A 25,545-nucleotide genomic window follows, 5' to 3' on the forward strand; every position below is an offset into this window, starting at 1 on the left:
ATATAATCTCAGCAAAATGGTGGTCATTTACTGAGACTTTTTCAGTGGACTTTTTGGAAGATTCCGAGAAGTTACGTTGAGCGGCTTTGTTTGATTTTCCCACATTTGTCCACTTTCACAGATACTAAACAGTTAATAAACCACCGCTGTTACACATTTAAACATGAAGAAACATTAGACAGATAAATAGACAAAATAAAACAAATCACACAACTTCACTCCTCGCGTTCCCGAATTTTACATACCTATTTGAGAATGAAGGTGCGGTCCTAAATTATACACCTAACTACCGAATGACAAAGGGAAAGACATCCACGCTGTTATTTTTGTTACTAAGAACGGTGAGCACGGTAAAACTAGTGTTATTACTTACTGAAGCCCCTTGACATCGCAATGACAATACTGCCGCCCCTTTAGGGACATGAGGTCGCAGTCTCAATTATATAGTTACCTATATAGCTCACCTACACGTCTGTCCTGCCCTTCAAACGTAATATTATCTAGCTATTGATTCGTCCCTACCAATTGTAATTAAGCAAATTATAATTTTTGCGGTTTGGATCGTCTTTACCTAATGTCTGCATAATTAAAAAGGCATACTTTTGCGGTTTTATCCCGTGGTTCGTAAACACTTTTAAAAAAATATTCTATAACATAATATTTTTTGTATTATGAAATAGTAATTTAGCATATTATAAACTATGAAAATCGTCGAACTTTGGCCTTTACCGTACTAATGCAACATTATATTGTTCATTAACTAAATTATTGAACAAGGTGCGGAAATATCGCCTACTACCTCGTGTCACTATTAATAACTATAATTTCTGACAAGTGAACCAGCAAGCACGTTTAGAGGTCCGAGGTGCTTCGCTTAATCTCAGCAGAAAACAAGAGACAGTGCCAGTAATTTATTTTCTGAAACTAAATAAAACTGTCATCCCTCGAAATGATTTCGCTGATAGGACTAGCCATTAAGTAAGAGCGTTACTTCAGCGTATATCGCAAAATTATTGCAATTGCCAACGAGTATCTTATCTTTAAGGCATATAATTGTGAGATTATAGATACAGACAGATCAGTATTTTACGTGCAATGAGTGTTGACTAAAAATGAAGAAGTCATTGCTGCTTCATGTGGTATATTCACTGCTAGAAAGTAATTAATACGTTAACAATTTAAAAGCAGTCAAAAGAATAGTTCTACTAATGAACGCTAATCTCTAAAATAGTGGGCTTTGATGGCACGTTGATACTAGGTGGGCTGGTCTACATTATCCAATAAAGAGCACAAACTATTCTTCGAATGTATTATCCGCAACTAAAACCGCAGGCAGCAGCTTGGTTGTGAGTGTTATGACCCTGGCATTGTTGAGCGACGGTGACTACTTATAGTCAGATGGATCCTGCTTCCCTGCGAAAAATAGAAAAAAACCAAACACTCTGACCCGAGAAATCTACTTCAGCCGCAAGAAAACTAGAAAGACTTTTTGGCGGTAAGGCGAGGAGCGAAATTCTGTGCATTGTTTTATTGTTTCTTCTGGTTTAATGGTTATATATTAACTGTTTAGTATTTGTACAAATGGGACGGACTTATCTTCTCAGGATCTTCCAAAAATTTCACTGATTTTACTGCTACTTTTAATTCATCCCATATAATCTAATTATATTTAAGTTCATATTAATTGATTAATATCTCAAATTAATTATCTTAATTTCATTGCAAAAGCTTAGGCTTTAAGGTGTGAAACCTTCGCCTTTCCAGTTGGAAAAGTGAAACTACTACTATTTTGACAAAGTCAAAGTGACGTTTACTGACATTCTTGGCTGCCTAATTGGGACTTTTACGGATTTTTCTGTTCATCTGACATTTTGAACTGAGAATATTCAAGTTTACTGATTCTGTTTTAACTGACAATAAATTGAATCTTACAAATAATTAAAAATTAAGAAATTTTCCAACATATGGTGACCAATAATTGCAATAATTAAAGTACTTTATGTACAAACTTCTATCGTGTTCAGATCACAGTTTTTTAATAGGTAGTTTTAAGTTTCCATGGCGAACTTGGAGAGTGAAATTAAAGATTTGAAGGAGAAAAACAATGACTTGGTCCAGAAGGTGCAGTACTGGAAGATGACGGCAGCTCAGAGGGAGAACGAGAAGCTCTCACTAATGAAAGAAATTAATGAATTACGACTGAAGTTGAGTGTGAGTACTTCAGAAAAGTGATTAGCTTATAAAGAATTTGCTGTCTTTTAATTTATTATACTTATAAATGTCACAAATACAGTGTGTCTTACGTGTTCTAAATTTAATTATATGATACTTAAACAGAAATTAAGGAGCACCGGTGGCTTACAAGCGCAGAACTTGGATACAGCTATCCAGGCTGCCAGTGAAAAGGCATTGGCACACCTCGTTCGGGCATCTGGAGAGATTGCGCACACAATAGACCTAGCTAAAGCCTACATGCGAGATAGGTGAGTTACTGCTTAAGTTAAGTTCCTTAAAAAAATGTTACCTGAGTATAATCTTTGTAAGATTATTGTTTCTAATAAATATCCAAAAATATATTAGCCAGTAGCTTGGTCTATCCATTTATGGTATAGAAAATATTTTTGCAAAAACATGTTAATTAAAACAAGCCTGATCTGGCTACCTTGTCTACAGTTATATTATATGTGTGAGCATCGATATTATCATACTGTATTGCTATTAAACCTTTGCCACTTGTCAAATTAGGCATAACAAGGTGGTAACATTGGTAATTTCTTTTCATGTACTGCCACCACTCAGACAAGAGCTGGAAGCATCATCACCACGTTGGAGTGCAATCAGTGGTACTCCGAGTACAGATAGAGCTGAGAGGATCCACCGCGTACCACCAACAATAATGGGTGGTCAATCAATTCAGCCGGTTGTTGCTTTGAGTCGGACTTTACTCAATACAAGTAATCCAAGTAAGTTAAATGTCTAGTAAATTAATCTGTTTATCCAGATTTAATATTAAAATGTTGTCGTTGTGGCCTAAAGGATAAGACGTCCGGTGCATTCGTGTTGAGCGATGTACTGGTGTTCAAATCTCGCAGGCGAGTACCAATTTTTCTAATGAAATATATACTTAACAAATGTTCACGATTGACTTCCACGGTGAAGGAATAACATCGTGTAATAAAAATCAAACCTGCAAAATTATAATTTGCGTAATTACTGGTGGTAGGACCTCTTGTGAGTATGCGCGGGTAGGTACCACCGCTCTGCTTATTTCTGCCGTGAAGCAGTGATGCGTTTCGGTTTGAAGGGTGGGGCAGCCGTTGTAACTATACTTGAGACCTTAGAACTTATATCTCAAGGTGGGTGGCGCATTTACGTTGTAGATGTGTATGGGCTCCAGTAACCACTTAACACCAGGTGGGCTGTGAGCTCGTCCACCCATCTAAGCAATAAAAAAAAAAATGTATGTCAATTACGAAACTAAACCTGCTATACTGTTTTATTTGGTTTTTGCACTTTGTAGACATTATTAAAATGACAATGAATACTTGATTTTATTTAATATCTCATTAAGTTCAAGGTTGTGAATTTTATTAAGAATGATATTACTTTCAACATCTATGACAAATGGGGTATTATGACTATTTGTGATCCAAAACAATAAACTTTACATATTCAATGATGATTAATAATGCAAACAACTTTTTTATAACTAGGATTGACATCAAGGAGTCCCAATCAGAACCGGAACGTTTCAGAAAGAGCGGTACCCATGCACATGTTGCAAGGTATGTTGAGAAAGTCAATAGCTTTTTTGCATTGAACGGATAAGACAAATTGCCATACTAAGCTGGAGATCTAGAAGTATGTTCAACTAGATATCGAGGTGCTATTTGGTTTAAGCAACATTTCTTTAACTTTACAGGAGAGATATGAGTCGTCTATTATCAAAGGCGGCAATCTGTACATTTGGACAAAAAAAATTTATTGATATGTCAATACAGATTTATTTGAATATAATCGTCTCCTTCAAAGAATACGGTTCAAAACCTGCATTAAATAAAGGTTAATAGTTAACCTGTTATTTATCTAAGATGTCGTTCCGAAGAGTTTTGTGACTGCCAATGGAATACAAAGTCAATAATTCGTTTTTCTGATTTACCAATCATTGTCCAAAAGTCAGATTGCCGCCTTTGATAATAGTCGACTCATATATAAGTTTAAAATTTGGATAAAATATCATGACAGAAAAACGTCTCCAGCTATTTGAATGGTTTAATTGAAGTTCAATTAAAAACATTGAATTGTTGATACTAATACCAAATAAAACTGACCTTTAATTTATATATTAAAATGTGAAGCAAAAACTTTGTATCCCTTTTTACGAAAATTGCGCTAATGGAGAAGTATGAAATTTCCCACACTTATAGAGAATATAGAGAAGGAGTGCACAAAGCTAATATCTTTTAAAATAATGGATAAAAGATACATTAAATCAATAAAGAAAACATTACACACACTGCCATGTCTTTGACACACACAAATATGTATATATATACACTTTGTTTATTGTCAAACTTTAGTTTGTCAAAAACTGGTCAAATTAAAAATAGGTTAATACTATTTATCTTTAATACTATTTGTCTATAGTATAGTCTTGGCGAAATCTGTGATTATAGAAGTATAGTAAATAGTCTTTGACAATATAACCATAATAAAGTTCAAGCTTATAATTTCAATTAGTTAGTCGAATTTCGACTACTGCGGGACCACTAGTTAAACTAAATAGCCTTTCATTGCCACTATCAACTAGCTCTTTATTGTAGTTAAATCATAAACCTGCTTAAAAAAATTCTACAGTGGCTCCATCAATTCAATATCGTTTTCAGTGAACTTTTGATATGTATAATGATATATATTTTTATTTATATATATACTTACTAGTTGGTATATCTAATTCAACCTGTTGTAGTATTATATATGTCGCATCCGGGTCAATAGTTCGGAATATCAACGATACACAAACGTCAAAGTGACAGAATGGCCGTGTCGTGGTTGACGACTTTTAGTAATATTAAGACGGTGGTTTTGATTATTATTTTAAATGATGAAATGTTGTTTTGATAAATATCACAAAATGAAGGGTAGACTCCGTAACGCCACAGTTATAAAATGGCGGTACGTGGACAGAGTCGTGGCATTCGTGTCGGACAGTCAGTCAGTCGGTCTGTCGGTATGTGCAACGAAACTGTCGGTTTATCCTGTCATTGTGAAAGTTGTGTGTGTTGAGTTTCAATAATTATTATTCAGAAGGTTTTATTGACTTTTTATAAACTGAGTTCAACCAAATACGAGTGATGACGGAAACTACCGCTCAGCCATCCCTGCCGCTGCCGCCGACATATATATATATATATTTTTTTTTGTTTGCAAGCAATTACAGACTGCTGATTAGTGACATCACAGAGAGAGTGTTCTTCATGTGATTGATGTAATAATTTCTAGTTTAGACTGGTTATATGTATAATAGAAATTGTGGTGGCATAAAGGAAAATAAAATCTGTATACTTTTACAAATCTGTGCAGCTATGATGATGTTCAAATTCCGCAGATAGCTTACATTGTTATAATGATATACGTACCTTTTTTTTTTTTTTTTTTTTTTTTTCCGGGCCGAGGGCCGAACCTCCTACGAGGTCCCCGCGCCTAGGGGGCGCGCGGGGTATGTGAGACTCTACGATCTGCAGGTGTTGAGAGCAGACCGTGGGCCCAAGGAATTTAGGGCCCACCCACTAAACGACTCCCCTGCACTCTTACACCCGGCGTCCGATCTCCGTCCGGGGTCAAAACCCGGTCAGAGTAGGGGGGTTCCCGCGGTCAACACTACAACCAGACACGCGGCGCCACCCCGAGGACGCCCGACCGACGGGTCGTCGAGGCGATAGTCGACGACCAACGACGTCAGTCTCCGCGGTACGGCGGCCCTTCAGGCCGCCCGGGCGATGCCGCTGGTGTTCCGGGATACCCCGCTGGGCCAGAACCAGCCTGCCGGGTCGGAACGCGATACACCGCCGACCGGGTTGCTCTTCCACAGTATGTTCGGCGACGACAGCGACGACGAAAATGCGGACCGCATCGCAGTCTGCAGCCGCCGACGCGTCGTCCCGTCCTCCTGGTGCCAGCGCGCTAGAGTGACGGTAGCGTGCGGCGCAGTCTCAGCCCCCTTAGGTCGCCCCGTGACCATCACCGGGAGGAGACTGCCTCCTCATAGGGGCCGGAGCTGGACAAACGCCCTCCTCCGACCCCCGGCTCGACGGCGGCGGCACGGCGCCGAGAGGGAGGAAGAGTTCTCCCTCTCCCGTTCCGCCGCCTCCTTCTGCGAGATGGTGGACTCGCAGAAGTCGAGCATCGCCTGCCAGGACTCATCGTTGCCGAGCATCGCAGCCACGACGGTCGGAAGCGACAAGTCCGGTCCTATTTTTGCAACGAGGACGCGGCGCTGCTCCGCGAAAGCGGGGCAGCACGCGAGCGTGTGCTCCGCCGTGTCCTCGTTGCAGCCACTGCAATGGTGGCACTTCGGCGTCGGCTCCCTCCGGGCGACGAGGTGCAGGTAGCGACCGAAACAGCCGTGTCCCGTGAGCACCTGCGTCGCTCGGAAGGTGAGACGTCCGCGGTCGCGATTCACCCAGTCCGAGAGGACCGGGCGGATCGCCTCGACGGTCCGTCGCCCGTAGGCGGGGTCCGCCAGGCGGCGAGACCACGCCTCGAGCACGGCACGCCGAGATTGAAGCTTCCGCGCTCGAACTTCCGCCGCGCCGGGACGCGGCTCCCCCCTGGAGCGGAGATCACATCGCCACGCGTAATCCGCAGCAAGCGCCTCCGCTTCCAGGTCCCAGGGAGGCGTCCCGGCGAGCACGCACGCCGCCTCGAACGAGACGGTGCGGTACCCACGAACCGCCCTGACCGCAATCGCGCGCTGCGGACGTCGCAACGCTGCGACGTTGTCACGGGTCAGGGCGTGGCACCATACGGGCGCCCCGTACAGTGCCATTGACCGCACCACCCCCGTGTAGAGGCGGCGCACCACCATGTCGGGACCCCCGACGTTCGGCAACAGCCGACTCAGCGAGCCGGCGGCTGCCATCAGTCGGGGACCCAATCTTTCGAAGTGAGCACGGAAGCTCCAACGACCGTCAAGTACGAGGCCGAGGTACCGCAGCCCGGTCGCCTCGATCTCGACGCGAACGCCTCCGATCACGAGGTGGGCCCCCTGAGGCGGCGCTCTCCGGGCCCCGTGGAACAACAGGGCCTGGGATTTATCGAACGCCACCTCCAGACCCAGCCTTCGGATCCTGCCGACGACGAAGGCCACCCCCGCGCAGGAAAGACGGGCAGACTCGCGCAAGTCCCTACCCCGGGCCACGACCAAGGTGTCGTCCGCGTAACAAACTACGCTTAGACCCGGGAGAGGAGCGCTAAGGGCACCCCGCAGGACCCAGTCGTAGCTGATGTTCCACAAGAGAGGGCCAAGGACCGACACCTGTGGGACACCGCGCTCGACGGGGAAGCGGAGCACCGCCCCACCGTGCTCGGTGCACATGACCGACCTGTCCTCGAGGTAGGACCCGATCAGCCGACGGAGATACGCAGGGACGCCGTGATACTCCAGCGCCCCTGCGATCACCGACCAGGGCAGGGTGTTGAACGCATTGGCGATGTCCAGGGACACCGCCAGTGCAACCCCGCCCCGGCCGACAGCCTCATCAGAGAGGGCGCGCACGCGCATCACCGCGTCGATGGTCGAGCGGCCCTCCCTGAATCCGAACTGCTCCGTTGACAGATCGGGACCCACCCCCGCCAAGTGCTGGACGATGCGGGCGGCCACCACTCGCTCGAGCAGTTTTCCCGCCTCGTCCAGCAACACGATTGGACGGTACCCCGCAGGTGAGTCTGCAGGGCGTCCCTCCTTCCTCAGCAAAACAAGTCTGCCCGTCTTCCACTGTTTCGGAAACCGTCCCGACTCGAGGCAGGCTTCAAAGAGCCGCACGAGCCGGTCCCCAAGGGCACCGAAGGCCAAATCCCAGACCCGACCATGAACACCGTCAGGGCCGGGGGCCGCGTCCTTCCTCCGCATCCTCGACACGGCCGCACGAATCTCCTCCTCCGAGATGCTCGGAGGGACCACCTCAGCAGGGCATCACCGCTCACATCACCCCGTGGCGGCGCGCCCATGGAGGGGGGCTCGAAGTCCCTCTCCATCCGCGGGAACAGTCCGGAGACAATCTCCCGCAGCTGCTGAGGCTGGAGACGCTCTGTCACCGGGAGCGCCCACGGCCGCAATTTCTTGCGGACCGTTTGGTACGGGCGCCCCCAGGGATCCTGGTCGAGCGTCTCTAGGAGCGTCTTCATGCTCTGAGACTTGGCCTCGCCGATGACCCGCCGCAGTGCCTCCTGCTTCTGACGGCAGTCGGCATGCAGGCGGGCCGCTACCTCCGCGAAGTCCGCATCGCGAAGGCGGCGACGGCGGTGGCGGGCGCTTCGGCGGCGCGCCCGCACGCACTCCTCTCGGAGGAGCGCGATCTCGGGCGTCCACCAATACGCACCACCACGTGGAGCGCGACCGCTGATCCGGGGTATCGAAGCATCGCAGACGCGACGCATTGTACCCCGGAACCAGTCGGCCTCCGACTCCACGTCCACTAGACGCGCGGGCATCGGCGCCCACGCGGCCACTGTGGCCGCCTCCACCGCGAGCACCTTGTTCAGGCGCTTCAGTGCCCATCGTGGGAATGATCGGGGAGCGCTACGCGGGAGCTCCTCCTCGCCGCGGGCGTCTTCAGCCGGCGCGTTCAACGAGCTGGAAGCAGAGAGCTCGAATCGGACAAACCGATGGTCCGAGAGCGTCTCCGCCCCCTCGAGGACACGCCAGCCAAGGACACGGCGCGCGGCGGATGAGGACGCAAACGAGACGTCCACGTGTGATTCCCCATTCCACCGCACGCAGGTCGCGACCGAACCTCTGTTCAAAAGACAGAGGCCGGTCGCGAAGGCCCACTCCGACAGGAACTCGCCGCGTGAGTCCGTGCGAGGGGAACCCCACGCCGTACATTTGGCGTTGAGGTCCCCCGCCAGTATCAACGGGCGAGACTCGAAGCGATGGATCAACGCCTCGAGCCCACCCAGAAACTGCTCGAACTCGGCGAGACTCCTGTTCGGAGAGAAGTACACCCCGATCACGACGGTTTCGTCGACCCTAACTACGACGTACCCGGGTCCCTTGGCCACCATTCCAAGGGGGGTAACGCCGCCGACTGTCGCATCACGATCGCCACAGAGCCATCGACATCTCCGGCCCAGGAATCCTCCCGGTCGGGAGGTACAAAGTATGGCTCCGCGACGATCGCGATGTCGATGAACCACTCCGCCATGGTGTGGACGAGGAGATCCTGCGCCCTGGCGGAGTGGTTCACATTCGCTTGGAGGAAGCGATGGACGTGACCCATTATTGAGGTGTCACATCCATCGCTCCCTCGTCTTCCGTCCCGCCTTGCGGCTCGACGGCCGCGGCGGGAACTGACGGGCCGGCTGCTTCACGTGCAGCCGGCTCTCTCTCTGCCTTTTTCTTCTCTTTTTTCCCGCCACGCCGCCTCTTTGTGGAAGAGGGGGCGGAACAGCAGGCCGGGCCTCCAGCTCGATGATCGGCCCGCCGCTTCGCCGCGTCGCACAACACGCAGTGTGGCGTGGCGGCGCTGCAAGAGGCTGCCTTGTGCCCAGCCTGACCGCAACGGAAGCAAAGTCCGCTGCGATCCACAGCCGATGGGCACTTGGCGAGGCCGTGACCGGTGCCAAAACACCGGAGGCATCGCCATGGACGTGCCTCCTGCAACTGCACGTGGGCTATCACCCAGCCCACGCGCAGCCTCCCCGGCGAGTCGGCGGGCCGACCTTGTGGAGGCGTGGCCAAAAGAGTGGCCACCTGCACAGGGCAACGCGCCCACACAGTGAAAGATCCAGAGTAACAACTCCGAGGCTCCCCCACCTTCACTTGTGCGCGGGCGCATTTGCCCTGCGACGCAATAGCGGCGGCCACTTCCTCCTTAGTGGCACATTCATCCAGGCCCGTCACTTTGACTTCCGCCATCTTGACAGGCCTATCTATGCGCACCACTTCCGGGTCCGGCAGAATTTCGCGAAGCCGGGCTGCCAGTCTGTCTGCGGCCGCGCCGGAGTCAGCACTAGGACATACCAACAGCCGAGCCCCGCTGGCCGTCTGCCGGACTCGGAGTCCCCCTTCCACACCTATGGCGTCAACGTCGACGCTACCGCGCGCCCGAGCCATCACCTCCCCATAGGTGAGGCCCTTTTCCTTGCCAGCCGGCAGCAGTTCTGATACGACCGCTGCCGACCGTGGGGCGCGCGGTTTCTTCACCTTGCGCCCTTTTCTCCCTCCCCCAGTCGTCGCTCGACCCATTGCTTGAGGGGAGGCGACCGCAGGGGTGGTTCGGGTGCTTGGCGCTGCAGCCTTCCTTCGCCCCCGCCTCACCACCGTGTTCCAGGCTTCATCCATGTTGGACGGAGCAGGAGGTAATGGGCGGGGCTGGGGGATCGGCGCCGTCTCAGCGGCATTCACGCCCCTCTCTCGCTTTTTGCGGCTTCTGCCAGGCCCCACCTTGGCAGGCTAGGGCGGGGCAGAAGCAGCGGCCTGGGGCGGGGCAGAAGCAGCGGCTTGGGGCCTCGTGGGCTGGGCGGGCGTTCGTCGTCCAGCGGGCTTAGCCGGTGCACGAGAGCTGCGCACCGTTCGTGTGGCGGGTGCCATACGCACCTTGGCTGCAGCCCCCGTGGGCGCTGGTACAACTGCGGTCGCTGTCGCATTTGTGGGCACAGGCCGCTCGTGCGCCAGTGGAGGCCTTGCGCGTTCCACCGTAGACGTGCGGGCCTCCATTATCGCGAGACACCTCTTTAATTCCTCTATCTCGCGGTCTTTATCCGTTGCTTCCTGCTGTGAGGGCACGGGTGGCGGAGAGGCCGAGCTGCCTTGGCATCCCACGACATCGTCAAGGACCACACGCATCCTGGCCATCTCCTCCCGCACCCGAGCACTCTCCGCACGAAGCTCCGCGTTTTCTACTTGGACGGAAGTGTATAGTGCCTGCAGTTGCTCCATTTGCAACCGCAGGCTAATCACTTCGTCCGTGCTTGTCCGTTTTAGGAGATCGTCCAGTCGTGTCTCCACGGCGGTGGCCACGCGGTTCAGGGCTTGCACATATGTGCCCTTCAACGAGCCCGATTTGGTCGCCACCGCGGAGACAATCTCCTTCGAGACTACGAATGTCCCCCGTGGATCCGTAGCCTCCATTTCTTTGACGAGGGAGCGGGATAGTCGCTCAACCTCACCTTCCCTCACATGAGCTGTATCTCTACGGCGGGAGGCACTGGTCCGCACCGGAGTGGTGACAACCGGTTCGCCGTAGGTCACCGTCAAATTTCGTGCAGGTCCGCATCCTATGGGGGGTAACGCCGTAGCATTCACCAGCCCTTCCTCGACTGCCAGGAACTTGGCAGGTGCGGGTTCCACCTCCGAGGACCCGGAGGGAGCGGGAGCCGCCGGTCGTTTGACCGACTTCCGCTTCCTTCGAGCTCTCGGGTCAGCCTGGTTCCGACTGACGAAAAGTCCGGCGCTGTCGTGGACGAAAAGTGGCGACTCCCGACCGCTCGACACGCAGCCCCTTGCGGAGCTTTGGGTCGAGCGCAGTGAGAGCGCACTGTCACAGCGCTCGGGGTGCACGAGTGGGATCCTCTCCCTTTCGCGGCTCGTGCTGCCGCCGCCTTCCTCTTGGCAATTGTTGCCCCCCCCAGAATACGAGGGGCAGCGTGCCTCCGATTGCTCAGAGGCACGGAGGGATTCTCCTCCCGCTGAGCGAGAGGTACCCTCCTGGGGTAATATCTGTTTGCAATTGTCCATTTTCATTTTTTTTTTTTTTCCTTTGTTATTTAACCAGGGGTTTGGTCCCCTGGGATCGAGTGATGCCCTTGGGACTGAACTCCCTCCAGCCATTCATCCCTTCGCCAGGCATCGGAGCTTGGGATTGGGGTATTTTTTATAGAGGTTTACGTCCTCGCGACCCCGTGCCTTGCGGCAGCGGTCACCGCCCCCCACTCAGTGGGGATTACGGGTTGGCCGGTCGCCCACCGAATGCCCAGGGCAACTCGGTAGACCACCGCCCGACGCTCGAAACGAGCAACCACGGAGCCACGCCGGCGAACCGGTACCCCCCATATCTGAGGGGCGCTCCCCTGTAGCCGAAGCCGGGGACATGGCAACCAGCGGCCAGCAGTCACAGACATGCAACGCCGGCTCACTTCCACGACAACGGGGCACAGGGTGTCACCGCTCACGGCATGCCGGCAAACCGGTGCCATCGGAAGCTGCACTCTCCAGAAGGAGCACTCTTCACTTAGTGAAGAGTGTGGAGGGCGCCGACCTTCCGCTCCTCCTAGTGCTGATTTGGTCCGCGTCATCCGATCTCTTTCGTTGCAAAGCCTAGCTAAAATATCCTAATCCTAAACCTAAACCTTAACCTAATCCTAAACCTAGGACCTTAACCTATATCTAAACCTAATCCTAAACCTAGGACCTAAACCTAAGAATCCTTGCAACGAAAAAGATCGGACGATACCTCTGGGAATGTCGCCCAGAGGATCCCGTGATCCGCCACCTACGGACGCGCCCGGTGGAAGTCCAGCATCTCCCTCGCAGGCGAGACCCGCAGCACGCAATCATTGCGTGCTGCAGGTCCCGTCCAGATCCCGGGAATGATATACGTACCTAACCTAAGTTCGAAGTCACTTGCAAAATATATTTTTTTTGATTGCCTTATAGCCAAAGGCGTTGGAGCCAAATTATTTATAGATATATATAAAATGCCTTATGGCAGACAAGCAGACGGCCCACCTAATGGTGAGTGGTTACCGTCGCTCATGGACATCAGCAATGGCCAGGGGCAGAGCGAAGCCGCTGCATACCGTTAAGTACCCTCCACAAGCTTTGTTTGAAGAAGGACATGTCATAGTGCTCGGGAAACATTGTGGAGGGGAACTCATTCCAAAGCCAAATGGTATGTGGTAAAAAAATCTCTGGAAACTCACTGTGGACGAACGCAGTGACTCCAGGTAGTATGGATGGTCTCTATTCCGGCGGACGGAATAAAATTGTGCAATAGAAATCAAATCTGCAAATATAATAATTTGCAGAATTTAATTGCCTCAAGCCTCTGGGTGGCCGCCTTCACGTTGCGATATCTATGGGAATCAATAGCCATGTGGGCTGTGAGCTAGTTCACCCATCGAAGCAATAATAATGAGTATACAATTGAGACTCTGACCTCATGTTTTAAGATGCAGGGCGGCGTTCATGTTTTGAAGTCTAAAGGCTCCGGTTGCTAGTTCAAAACTGGTTGGCTGTGGACACGTCAAACCATCATGTCGAAAAAGCAAAAATAGAATTATAATATTGTCCAGAATCAAGAATGTAACCTGCATTGTTTCATGCCCACATATGACGTAAGCAAACTGGGTGATTAGGCCAAAACAAGCTGCATAAGTTACCAGGCGTTGAATCTAGATCATGTTTTCAGATGTATACATACCTTTAACAAGAATAGACGCAGATCGAGTCCTGAACAATATGGAGACAGAATCAAGATCACACAGCGCCGATAACAGCGCTGAGGATTTAGAAGGTAAAATTGAATTATATATTTAAGGGGACAACTGGAACAGACATAAATTTTGATGACACGTTTTTTCAGATAGTACGGAGAGGGTCCTGGATGAATCTCAGAATATGTCAGAAGATGAAGACTTTAATGCGACGTAAGTTTGTTTCCTTAATAATTGCTTGTGTAAACTGGTGGCGTTCCGCTCTGTATAAAAATATCGATTTGTTAGAACCGCGTGCCTTCTGCCGCATAGTGATGGTACTGCAATAGAAACCTCTGACCATAACAAATGTGCCATATTCATCACAATCGGATGAATGTCTTAGGAACGAATGGAGGATTTCCATACCCATAACCGCAACGAATTGCTCTGTACAGGCGCAGGCTGGACGCCGTGACCGAAGACTTAGAGCCAGAAGAGGAAATGGAATCGCCAACACATAGGTATGGATCTTAATGCCGGTAGCTTGTTGTGGCTCTGTCATTGCTGACGACCAGGGGCGACGATCACCACACACACACAAGCTTAGCACGAGACTGGGGGACAGGGGACCCCCCTTCGTAGGCCGAGGGGAGCCGGAGAGGGGGGCGGTGCCCTATGGATGGATTTGGATCTGTTAAGACAATGTGGGATTGTGGCCTATCACACGTAGATATTTATTTCGTGATGTCAATGCGGGGCCGTAAATTGAGTGGACGAATTGCATTGGGTAGACATGAAAGACGAAGGGAAGATTTCCCACCGAGCGGATAAATTGCTCTGTAGACCGATGCTCCGAATGTTGTTTTTTTATTTCTCCTACCTATTCTAGTAACCTCGAGGGGTTATTCTAGATTCACCGAACCAGTGGGTGAGCTCACGGGGCTCAAACCTGACGTCATCCTTGGGGCGCCGTTAGTGGATCGGGAGGATCCGAAATGACGTGTTTAGGGCGACGTTGACCGTTTACCATTCGGTCCGCAGGATCGTGAATGAACGAATGTTGTTGTTCGGAACTTGTATACCTATATGCAAGTTTATCTTGACAGTGGCGTAAACGAGATTCAGTTGTCTATCAAATATCATATGTTGTATGATGGCTGACGTCACACCTCCTTGACGGGTCTGGGCACACAATTACACTATTGTCGTTGTACGTTTTCAGAGGTAGACCTGACCCGTTGGAGGGTCCCAGTTGGCTGTTGGACGGGCCGATCGACAAAAAGGTATGTATGTATTTACTGTTTTCTGAATTTTCGACAAAAGAAATATTTATTGACGTATGTAGAATTCTGTACTATGCACGATTATATCATTTTCATAAATTATGGATTGTATTGACATTATAATAGACGCTAAATATTATATTTTCAAACTATCCTAATACAAGGAAGTCAAAGAATCGTTCTGGACCGACATAGCGCCATTTACACAAACGGACTGCTATTAATTTGTTGAGTACTCGTCGCTTGATGAAAACTCATACTTTGTGAATCCGTCATCTAAAGACAAGTCTGTGTAACCGGAAGCTGCGGGGCGCTGGCGGCCGTTAATGGTACACTATTCATATTTTTGCGATACATTGCGCGTCCACATGCGGCAACTTCAATGTTTTGTCACTGTTATTGTCAATGCATCTCTCGGCCTTGAGGAACGTCGCGTAACAAATACTGTGTTGTAGAGGAGAACCACGAGGCTGCCGAATCTGGAGCCGGACTCCACGACGGGGGCTGAGGGCAGCGCCCACCCTCCAGAGCAACTCCGCGGCGAGGTACGTGTGTTGACGTTTGTGTTCAATGATCTCATCGCAGTTGGACTATTGCTTCTTGTTGGCAAACGGGTTCTTGGCTCTACCAAGCGACTTGTACCTGAGGTAGACTCGATTTTCGACCTCATGACTTCAGATGGGTGGTGAAATTCATGTTACCGCTTAACACCAGGCGTGAGATGGTACACATGTGCTGAACTCGTTATGTTGGTGAGCTCCGACCCTCAGCTACAGAATCATGTAACTGCAAGACCACCTGTGTATGTATAGATAAGCTAATTTGATATTTTAATTATACATGATGTTATTTATTATTTACCAGAAAGAAGAAACGGTCGGGCGATTGTCGTGTGTGTTCTCGCCAACAGTGCGGCGCAGGAAGCAGGCCGCCCCTCCGCGCGCCCGCACCCCTCCGCACGCCCGCACCCCCCCGCGCGCCCGCACCCCCCCGCGCGCCCTCTCCCCGCCGCACACACCCACACAGCAGCTGCGGTACTCGCCCAAACCCTTGTCGGCGAGGAAGAACAGGTATGATAAATCGATGTTAGTCAGATATTAAACAAATAATTAAAAAAAAACGTATAAGTTGTGACTATAAATTGAGATAAAAACTATCGCATGTCTAAAATCGGACCGAACCAAACTCAATATGCGAAGTTTCACTATAATCGTTGCATTAGATTAGAAGTTCATCGCGGACAAACAGTATGACACGCAATAATTATGTATAATCTGAATGTTTGAACAGTGATTATCTTCAACTGATTATGTGTAAATTTTACAATACAATACAAAAGCAATCGCTAATATCGATCGAGCCATTCTCAAGTGATGTTCCGACACAAATACGGCAACACATATTTAACTAAATATAATTAAGGGTAGTGAAGCCTATTAGTCTAGTAATGAAGAGTTTAGGGTTAACCTAGTAGCTTATAATACTGTTGGCCTAGCTCGTGATGGCTGACTGTTATTTTGCAAAAAAGCAATATTTGTCTCCGCCTTATGGGGCACATGCAACACAATGCAACAATCATCACGCAAACTTTTGATCGCATCATTACGTGTGACGTCATTTGGGGTCAAAATAAAACTACAGATTATACACTAATATACGACAATAAACCACACGTTGGCGTCATATCTCGTTTGGTCAGTTTTACTTGCCGTAAAATCGGATAAAAATGTTAGAATATTTAATAGATTTTGGAATTATCGGTTAGTTGGTGTAAGATGGGAATTACTAAAGTATCAAAAAGTTAATTTATTGATGAAAAGTTAAATTGAATATTAATAATGAAAGCAGTATAAAATTTTTAATGATTTTAATGTTAGTTTGCTGTTGTGTAAGAACATTTAAATAGTATTGTTCAATGACGAATTTAATCAATTAATCTTTTTAGTGTGATGATTTTTTTTATTGTTTTTTTATTGTGCACACTGACAGTGTGCTCGGCCTTATGATCAATACTAACAAATTTTTGCTCACGTATTATCGCAAAATGTTAAATCACCGTGATGCGTGATAGTTGTTATAGATCAAAATATTGTTCAAGTAATTAAGAGTCAGGGAAGTTTTGATTAGTCGCGATGGGCAAACGAGTTCACGGCCCGTCCGGTAACGGGCTCTATACCGTGAAAATACTCTCACGCCGTGAAAATACCAAATGTCTGCCTTGATAAATAATAATCGATTCCCTATTATGGACACTAGATACTTATAAAAGGTCTTTCAACAAGGACGGGTCGATGCTGAAATTAAATAAAACAAGCTGTGTGTGAGATATTAAAGAAATATTACATCGTTTAAATGTCCACTGCGGCTTCGAACGGTGGCACGGATTCGAGAGGTCCAATGTTTAATTACTCTTCTGCATAGATCCGGCTGAATCTGAACTGAAAACCCCACAAGAAAAATTCTAGCGGGGTCAAATCGAATGATCTTGGTGGCCAATTCACGTCACCTTTGCGAGAGATAACCCTACCTTCGAACCGTTCGTGCAGAATGTCCATTGTGTCGCTCGCTGTGTTGGAACCACATGTTGTCCACGTCCATATCGTTCAATTCAGGCCAAAATTGTTAATCATTGATCTATAGCACTCGCCGTTGACAGGAATGCCCTTGCCATCATCGTTTTCGAAGAAATACGGACTAATGACGCCGCCGGACCAAAATCCGCCCCAAACAGTAACTTTTTGTGGCTGCATTACCACCTGGTGAACCTAATGTGGGTGGGTTGTGGCCCTCCCATATACGGCAATTTTACTTATTAACAAAACCATTCAATCAAAAATGCGCTTTGTCGCTAAAGATGATTTTCGGCCAAAATCGGGGTCCTCTTCTAAAACGTTCTGTAGCCCAGTCAGCGAACAAACGGAACTGTCTATGGTCATCCACTTTGAGCTCCTGGGGCAGTTGGATCTTGTACGGGTGTAGGCCCAAGTCCTGACGCAAAATTCGCCAAATTGAAGTTGCGAAAGGCTGAGTTCTTGTGCATGGCGGGAAATCGACTGCGTCGGAGTCTCCTGCACATTCTCACGGACAGCAGCGATGTTCTCGGCCGATCTGACGTTCCTTTGAGGTAAGGGTGTTGGTTGATTGTTTACCGAACCAGTCGTCTCGAATTTGGTCACCAAACGTTGGAGAGTCGACTTTGAAAGGCCACCGCGTCTGCCGTACGTATGGACGTAATGCGCGCAACGCTTGCACTAATGAACACTCATTTTGATAATAAAGTTTTATCATCTGGACATGCTGCTCAATCGTGTAGCTTGCCATGGTAATTTGGCATCAGTAACTGAAGAAATAACGCATTTGACAGATGCCGCTAAAAGAACATGGCCGCCACAAACTGTCAACATCGACCCGCCCCATTTGAAAGATCCTTTATATGTTTATATACCTAGTCAGGTCATAAATTCTGTCACAAGTTTATTCATTATGTAACCATTCATATACCAAAATGAACTTAATAAAACATAGATTCTTATGACTTTAAAGTTTATTCAAAATGACCTCCGTGATTTTGAATACAGGCCCTCAATCTGCGCGGCCAGTCGTCTATCGCAGCACGAACGAGGTCCATCTCAATGTCGGCGGCTGCCTTAATCAAGGATATCTTGAGTGACTCCAAACTGGGATGAGGCTTTGAGCACGCCTTTTCCTCCAAGTGTTGCCATATCTTGTAATCTAACGGATTCAAATCTGGACTGGAGGAGGGCCAGTCTTCGTGCCGGATGAAGTCGATTTCACGCGCCGCCAGCCAGTCTTTGGCGCCGAATCTTGTTGGAATACCCAGTGCCTGTTATTGAACATGGTATGAGAAACAGGTTCCACAAGGTTCGTCAGGACTGTATTTTGATACACAACTGCATTCGTTTTTACACCTTTCTCACAAAAATGTACCTCTGTTAAGCCCCAATAAGAAACTCCCAACCATACCATGAGCGAGGATGGAAAATGACCTCGTTGGACACGCGGAATACGGTTGCTCGCTTCTTCACTACTGTGTGGGTACACCTTATCATTTTGTTTATTGTAGCTCTCTTCTACGGTAAAAATTTTTTCATCCGAAAAAAGAATTTCTCGATATTTTTTTCCCGCGTACCGGTTCAACAAAGCGCGGCATCTCTTCAGTCTCAGGTCCATTAGACGAGCATTCAAACGATGTCCTGTTTTTCTTCGATATGCCCGAAGCCCTAAGTCTTCATTTAACACCCTTTTCACCGTGGTTCTGCTTAACCCCATCTGAAGGGCCAACAGTTTCTGCTTACGTTTGGGATTTCTTTGAATTCGCGCCTTCACAGCTTTTATCACTGCTGGAGTCCTAACAGACCGAGGGCGACCACTTCTTGACCTGTCATCTACACTAGAGTCTTCGTTGTATCGTTTGATGGTACGATAAACGAATCTTTTGGTTATATTCAAAATTTTCAGTATGTTAAAAATTTGAATTGGCGCGTAACCGCAACGATGCAACGCAATAACTGCAACACGGTCTTCTTGAAGCGTCCAATCCATATTTAAAAATGAGTAAAATTCTAAAAGTATACATTTATTATTTTGATGAACAATTCGAAATTCGAATTCAATAAACTTTTTTGTGGCCAGCATTCTAAAAGAAAAGTTTTTACTGTGTGACAATACTTATGACCTGACTAGTTATGTACGTGTTAAACATAGACAACAGAGCCTTATCACCTGTGTGCTTAGTGCGAGTTTTGTAACTTCTCGATCGCGTAAAAGTTAGCTCAAATATGTATGGAGTTAAAACAGCGCCCCTAGCGGCAAACGAAGGGGAGCTATTCCAACTCCATACAAATTTGAGTTGACTTTAACTTAACGGACTACGCACACTGTTCGTCATACGAAGGTACAAATGTTTTCGGGCCAGCAGTCGGCACGGCGACGTTGCTGATGAGACGTGTTGATCGTGATTCCAGTAGTAGCGGGCGCGTACTCAAGTTGTTAGTCGCCAAGATGCGACTGTCGGGCGATGGGAGCCGCGCGCCCGCCGCGCCCAGCCCCAGCGGCGCCACACACGCGGCCCTCGTTTGCCCATTGAAGTAATCTAATTCATTAACTGAACATAGCTATTATAATCTTCTTCTTCTTCGTCGCTTCCTCATTACTGGGGTCGTGACCACCTTCGTCCAGTTTTTGCACCAGCTTCCTCCAATGTTGCCTGCACTCGGCCTGCTTAATGGCGCCCGGGTAATAGGGTAATATTATTTGAAATAACTGACGGTAGGACGTGTTGTGAGTCCGCGCGGGTAGGTACCACCACCCTGCCTGTTGCTGCCGTGAAGCAGTAGTGCGTTTCGGTTTGAAGGATGGGGCAGCCGTTATAACTGAGACCTTAGAACTTATATCTCAACAACATACATACCCGATCCTGTGGACCGAATGGTAAACAGTCGACGTCGCCCAAAACACATCATTACGGATTCTCCCGGTCCATTAACGGTACTTTAAGGTACCACAAACACCGGTAACTGCCCTCGTCGAACCCGTCGCTTGCGACAAAGGACTCGACGAGCGAATTAACCCACAGACACAGCCCACTGAGTTTCTCGCCGAATCTTCTCAGAGGGTCGCGTTTCCGATCCGGTGGTAGATTCTGCGAAGCACGACTCTTGCTAGGGTCAGTCTTAGCAAAAATCCCGGTTAGAGCCCCGTGAGGTCACCTACATGTTAGGGCGAAGCTGAAATAACCTCTCAAGGCTATCAGCATAGGTAGGATAAAAAAAACGGTAGGTTAATGTTATTTAACAGTTATTTCAAATAACATACGGTAGGACCTCTTGTAAGTCCGCACGGGTAGGTACGACCACCCTGCCTATTTCTGCCGTAAAGCAGTAATGCGTTTCGGTTTGAAGGGCGAGGCAGCCGTTGTAACTATACTGAGACCTTAGAACTCATGTCTCGAGGTGGGTGGCGGCACTTACGTTGTAGATGTCTATGGGCTTAACATCACTTAACATCAGGTGGCCCGTGAGCTCGTCTGCCCATCTAAACAACAAAAAAAATCTTAAAAAATAAATATAGTAAATTTTAAAAGTACTGCATTGCATTCGATCTCTTTAATTTAGTCTTTAATGCAACTGTTCTAATTTATAGATTTATAAGTTTTAACTAAATAGTGCATCGTAGTTTAGTGCTTACAGGGTTGGATTTAAAGATCATATCTGTGTATAGTACAGTCGAGAACTCTGAGGCGTGAAGCTATTTCGTTATGTGATAATTCCAATCACTCAACGCCATGTTGAGGAACCTACCTCATTACAAGGTTGATTGAAATAAGACAACTTTATACAAAATATGCCAATAATTTTAATATATCTGGTATTTGGAGTCAATTGATTTATTGTTGCTTCTTGTGTGCATATTATGTCTGCTACTCATAACACAAGAGAAAAATCCTAATTTGGGACGTGTGTATTTTCTTCAAATGTGTTCCCCACGTTGGGTCATTTGGGCGAAGTGTTTGAAATTGACGATTGAGGAATTTAATTCTAATTAACTACCCTTAAATATAAATGTTTTAGAGATGAAATATGTGATATAAGTAGTATGTGTATATGTGGTATAAGAAGATATCTACAAGTGTACCTCGTACATATCGACGTTCAGATAGATGAAAAAGATAATTTATTTACAACCTAAAGTGAACTTTACGCGCATATAATTAGTTTCTTCTTTTCGGAAAGCAATCGATTCGAACTGCAATTTCAGTAAAGATGGAGCCGACAACTTGTGTTTTGTCTCTTTCGCGCACGAGCGGGCGGACTCGCCTGTCTCTTTCTAATATACCGGCTTTTGACTCACGAAATTATTTTATAGTTAAGATTAAACTAGCCTGAAAAATAACAATATGTTAACTTGTAATGGGAATACTAAGGTGAGTTTATCTGTCTGTACTCCAGCGAGTCGGGGTCGCAACACAGCAGGAGGGGGGAGGAGGAGGGGGCGGGGGACATGTCCGAGACGTCGCTGACGTCAGGGCCGCACACCCGACGCAGCGACGACAGCGACAGCGACAGTGTCGTCGGGAGTCGCTCCCGCCGGAACAGGAAGGTGGTCACTTATAAGGAGAAGCCACTCAACAGGTATACAGCAGTCTTGTTCTCAAACAACTCCTTTTACAGAGCGCATTGTGAGTCCGTGCGGCTAGGTGCCTTCGTTCTGCCGCGTTCTGCCCCGAAGCAGTCGTCCGGCTTGAAGAATTATGCATTATGGGGGTATTGTAATCTAAAAGCACAAATTACGGGCTTCGGCAGAAATAGGCAGGGTGGTAGTACTTACCTGTGCGGACTCACAAGACGTCCTACCACCAGTAAATTTTTAGCTATCGGTAAATTTAAAGCTATCGGCTGGTAAAATGGGGGATTAAAACAAAGAGGTCCTGGCGCGCGCTGGCAACTCTTCCGCCCGTGCCTCAGGAAAGTTAGTTTTGATTTTTTTTAATAATAAAATTTTAATATTTAGTTTTAATCTGATAAGGAAAATATGGGGTGTATAGAGAAGGTTCTGACAACATTTTCTAATTAATCGGTTCAGTAGAAGTCGAGATATGGCCTACGTAACCTCAAAAAAGCAGTTCATTAAAACTTTTTTCTTCATTTAAAAAACTAAAGTAACTAGCTAACATTATACTGTAATAAATACTAAAATGTAAAATACTAATGAGTTCATTATTTGAGTTTATTTTTCTATTGTTCCAGGAAACTGAGGAGATGATTATGAAACTGAATACGTTTTATTGATCCTTGGCATTTTCATATTAGATCCTGTACCTGCTGTGACGAGGCTGAAGATGTACTTAATACCGCAGTCAGGTCCGTGCGGCGCACGCACAGACGGACAGACACTCTCGCAAATATATAATCATATATTTATGATTTATATCACATCTGCTGCCAATACTGAATCATTGATCGCTAATAATAATAAACTATTGGTTCGATGATTTTTCAATAACATAACATCTAGTATAGAAACTTTATTCATAAATAGCGAAATCAATAGGCTTGTGTCGGCGCAGGGCATTCTAAGGTATTGCACACAAATACTTGACTCCGATGTCTTTAATTTCAAAATTTATGTTAACAACATAACACAGAAGAAACCCTTGGCCATAAACTAGGACCAACTATTGCGCTGCGACAACGATAATTTTTTAAAGATTTAAATAATTGATCCAAAAAAAATATAATCGACATTAACGTTATTACATCAGTGTGTTTAGTGCCTACGTTTTCCGCTAGGGGCGCTGTTTCAACTCCATACAAATTTGAGTTAACTTTTACGGTATCGAGAACGTTAAAAAACTCACACTGAGCAGACCGGTGTTTAGAATTTTAAGATCGAACTTTCGCATCATTTTTCTTGGTCGTAACGTGACGTCATCGCCGCTGCGAGTTCTACAACAGTACCTTGTAGAGGATCTGTCGACCATGGCTTTTTACCCACCTAATTATAAGTAGCCTCATCGGTTAGATAGGCGAACTCATTGGGATCATCCTGGGAGACTGCTAACATCTGCCCTAGCAAGAGCAGTGCTTCGCTGAATCCACGGGCAGATCGGAGTCGCGACCCACTGAGAAGATCCTGCGAGAAACCCAGTGGGTCGCGTCCGCAGGCTGAGTGGCACGTCGAACCCAGTGGCGTGGAGGGTAGGCAGTTAGAATAATTCTATGATAATGAAAAATAAACCTAATAAATATGTATTTATAGTAACAAATTGTACGTTTAAAGTTGTGGAAAATGAAATATTTATTGTTAGATTATATTTAGAAAGAGAAGTAAATGACAGTGCCTACAGACCCTTACACGGAGCGCGATGCTTCCCAGAGAGAATACAATTACATACAATCTGAAATAAGATTAGTTAAAAAATGCTCTGTGAAGGTAAAAAAAAAAACTCAACATTACTTATTTAATTTATAGTACTAATTTTTTTGCTGATGAGATTGTTAGTGTTTGTTTGTTGAGATAGAGTGGCTTGTGAGGAAATGGTAAATTAGTGTGAGCACGAGTGTTGTGTGATATTCACATTGTCAATGACATGAGCGATGAGCCGTGTTTGTATGCCTCACTCTGTTGACATAACAAGAATAAGGCAATGTATTTTTAGTTTGTGTCTTTAAATCATTTCTCTTTTAAGAGTATTATGAAGACTTAGTTCGAGTCCTGGATCCACCTGTAATTGTAACTCTTTAGTATTATGTTTCGTTGATTATATTTTGTAAAGGACTGATGTATTTAAGGTACCGCTTTATACATTATTGTGATATGTTATTAACATTTAATAAAATATATTACAATTTAAAGCAGTTTTAGTGTCGCAGTTTTAGTTTGTAGCGGATAGATGGCGCTGATATGGAAAAATTGGCGCCGTGGCTCGCGTTCAGCATTCGGATAAATGCTCACGTGGTCACCATTGGTCACGGAGCGATACGAGCTCGGCTGCTCAACTACACTCAAAGAACATGGGGCATTATAACGAGCAAAAACAATTTCAAATAAATGTTTATTACCCAAGTCATGAACAATGAAAATAACAAAATTAAATATGCGAAGTATCTTTCTAAAATTCGAAATGTTTAATGCCTTGATTATTGAATGCGTACCTAATGAAATATGTATACGAAATAGGTAACTATATGTATACAACATTAAAATTTACTTTTTTTTTTATTGCTTATATGGATGGACGAGCTTACAGCCCACATGGTGTCAAGTGGTTACTGGAGCCCATAGACATCTACAACGTAAATGCGGCACCCACCTCGAGATATAAGTTCTAAGGTCTCAGTATAGTTACAACGGCTACCCTACCCTTCGAACCGAAACGCTTTACCGCTTCACGGCGGAAATAGGCGGGGTGGTGGTACCTACCCGTGCGGACTCTCAAGAGGTCCTACCACCAGTGATTACGCAAATTATAATTTTGCGGGTTTGATTTTTTTACACGATGTTATTCCTTCACCGTGGAAGTCAATCGTGAACATTTGTTGAGTATGTATTTCATTAGAAAAATTGGTACCCGCCTGCATGATTCGAACACCGGTGCACCGCTACATACGAATGCACCGGACGTCTTATCCTTTAGGCCACGACGACTTCACTTTAGCTTTTCTAATTAACATCATCATTGTTTAATACGTTTAGTGGTGCAAACTCCGTTGATCTTATAATGTACATAAAAAACAATTAGATTTTTTTTCTTTACGGCATTTTAAACAATCACTTAGATTTTGATTTCACTAAGAAAACTACAAAATATCAATAAAAATAGATACCTAATCAAATTGTAAATTATAAATAATGGACTTATAATGTACATTAATATCAATTGTTTTTTTTTTCTTTAAGATATTTTATACAATTACTTAGATTTTGATTTTACTACGAAAACTAGAAAATATCAAAATGATTAGATGCCTAACCAAATTGTAAATCATAAATTGTTACATAATGCACGTATAAATTAACTCATTAAACATTAAAAGGCAGAATCTCCATTATATCTGTCATATTTCGTTTGCAAAAGCATTTCAACAAGAAGGGTCGTACTGAT

General features: G+C 46.5%; 1 protein-coding gene across 5 annotated transcripts; it reads left to right on the top strand.

Annotated features, from left to right (window-relative positions):
• Positions 1–1,818: 1,818 nt before the first annotated feature.
• LOC114239458 (uncharacterized) lies at positions 1,819–24,295 on the top strand. 5 transcript variants are annotated; one of them, XM_089740156.1, is made up of 14 exons: positions 1,831–1,967; positions 2,043–2,211; positions 2,338–2,483; positions 2,800–2,963; positions 3,714–3,785; positions 13,632–13,736; positions 13,806–13,869; positions 14,094–14,159; positions 14,861–14,921; positions 15,377–15,466; positions 15,786–15,991; positions 19,907–20,029; positions 21,890–22,072; positions 22,688–24,295. In XM_089740156.1, exons 2-14 carry the CDS (start codon positions 2,059–2,061, stop codon positions 22,701–22,703), a joined length of 1,449 nt encoding a protein of 482 aa, XP_089596282.1. In that variant the 5' UTR covers positions 1,831–1,967; positions 2,043–2,058; the 3' UTR covers positions 22,704–24,295. The 5 variants fall into 5 exon arrangements, with proteins under 5 accessions (XP_028025461.2, XP_089596282.1, XP_089596285.1 ...); XM_028169660.2 differs by having other exon boundaries at positions 1,819–2,211; XM_089740159.1 differs by lacking the exon at positions 19,907–20,029.
• The last annotated feature ends 1,250 nt before the right edge of the window (positions 24,296–25,545 follow it).

This window comes from Bombyx mandarina, chromosome 04 (genome assembly GCF_030267445.1).
Source record: "Bombyx mandarina strain Sakado chromosome 04, ASM3026744v2".
NCBI lineage: Eukaryota > Metazoa > Arthropoda > Insecta > Lepidoptera > Bombycidae > Bombyx > Bombyx mandarina.

Coding starts and splice junctions, on each gene's coding strand:
- LOC114239458 (XM_028169660.2), top strand. CDS start 2,059: ATGGCGAACTTGGAGAGTGAAATTAAAGATTTGAAGGAGAAAAACAAT. Junction 14,922..15,376: donor ACGGGCCGATCGACAAAAAG/GTATGTATGTAT, acceptor ACTGTGTTGTAG/AGGAGAACCACGAGGCTGCC. Junction 20,030..21,889: donor GCCCTCGTTTGCCCATTGAA/GTAATCTAATTC, acceptor TCTGTACTCCAG/CGAGTCGGGGTCGCAACACA.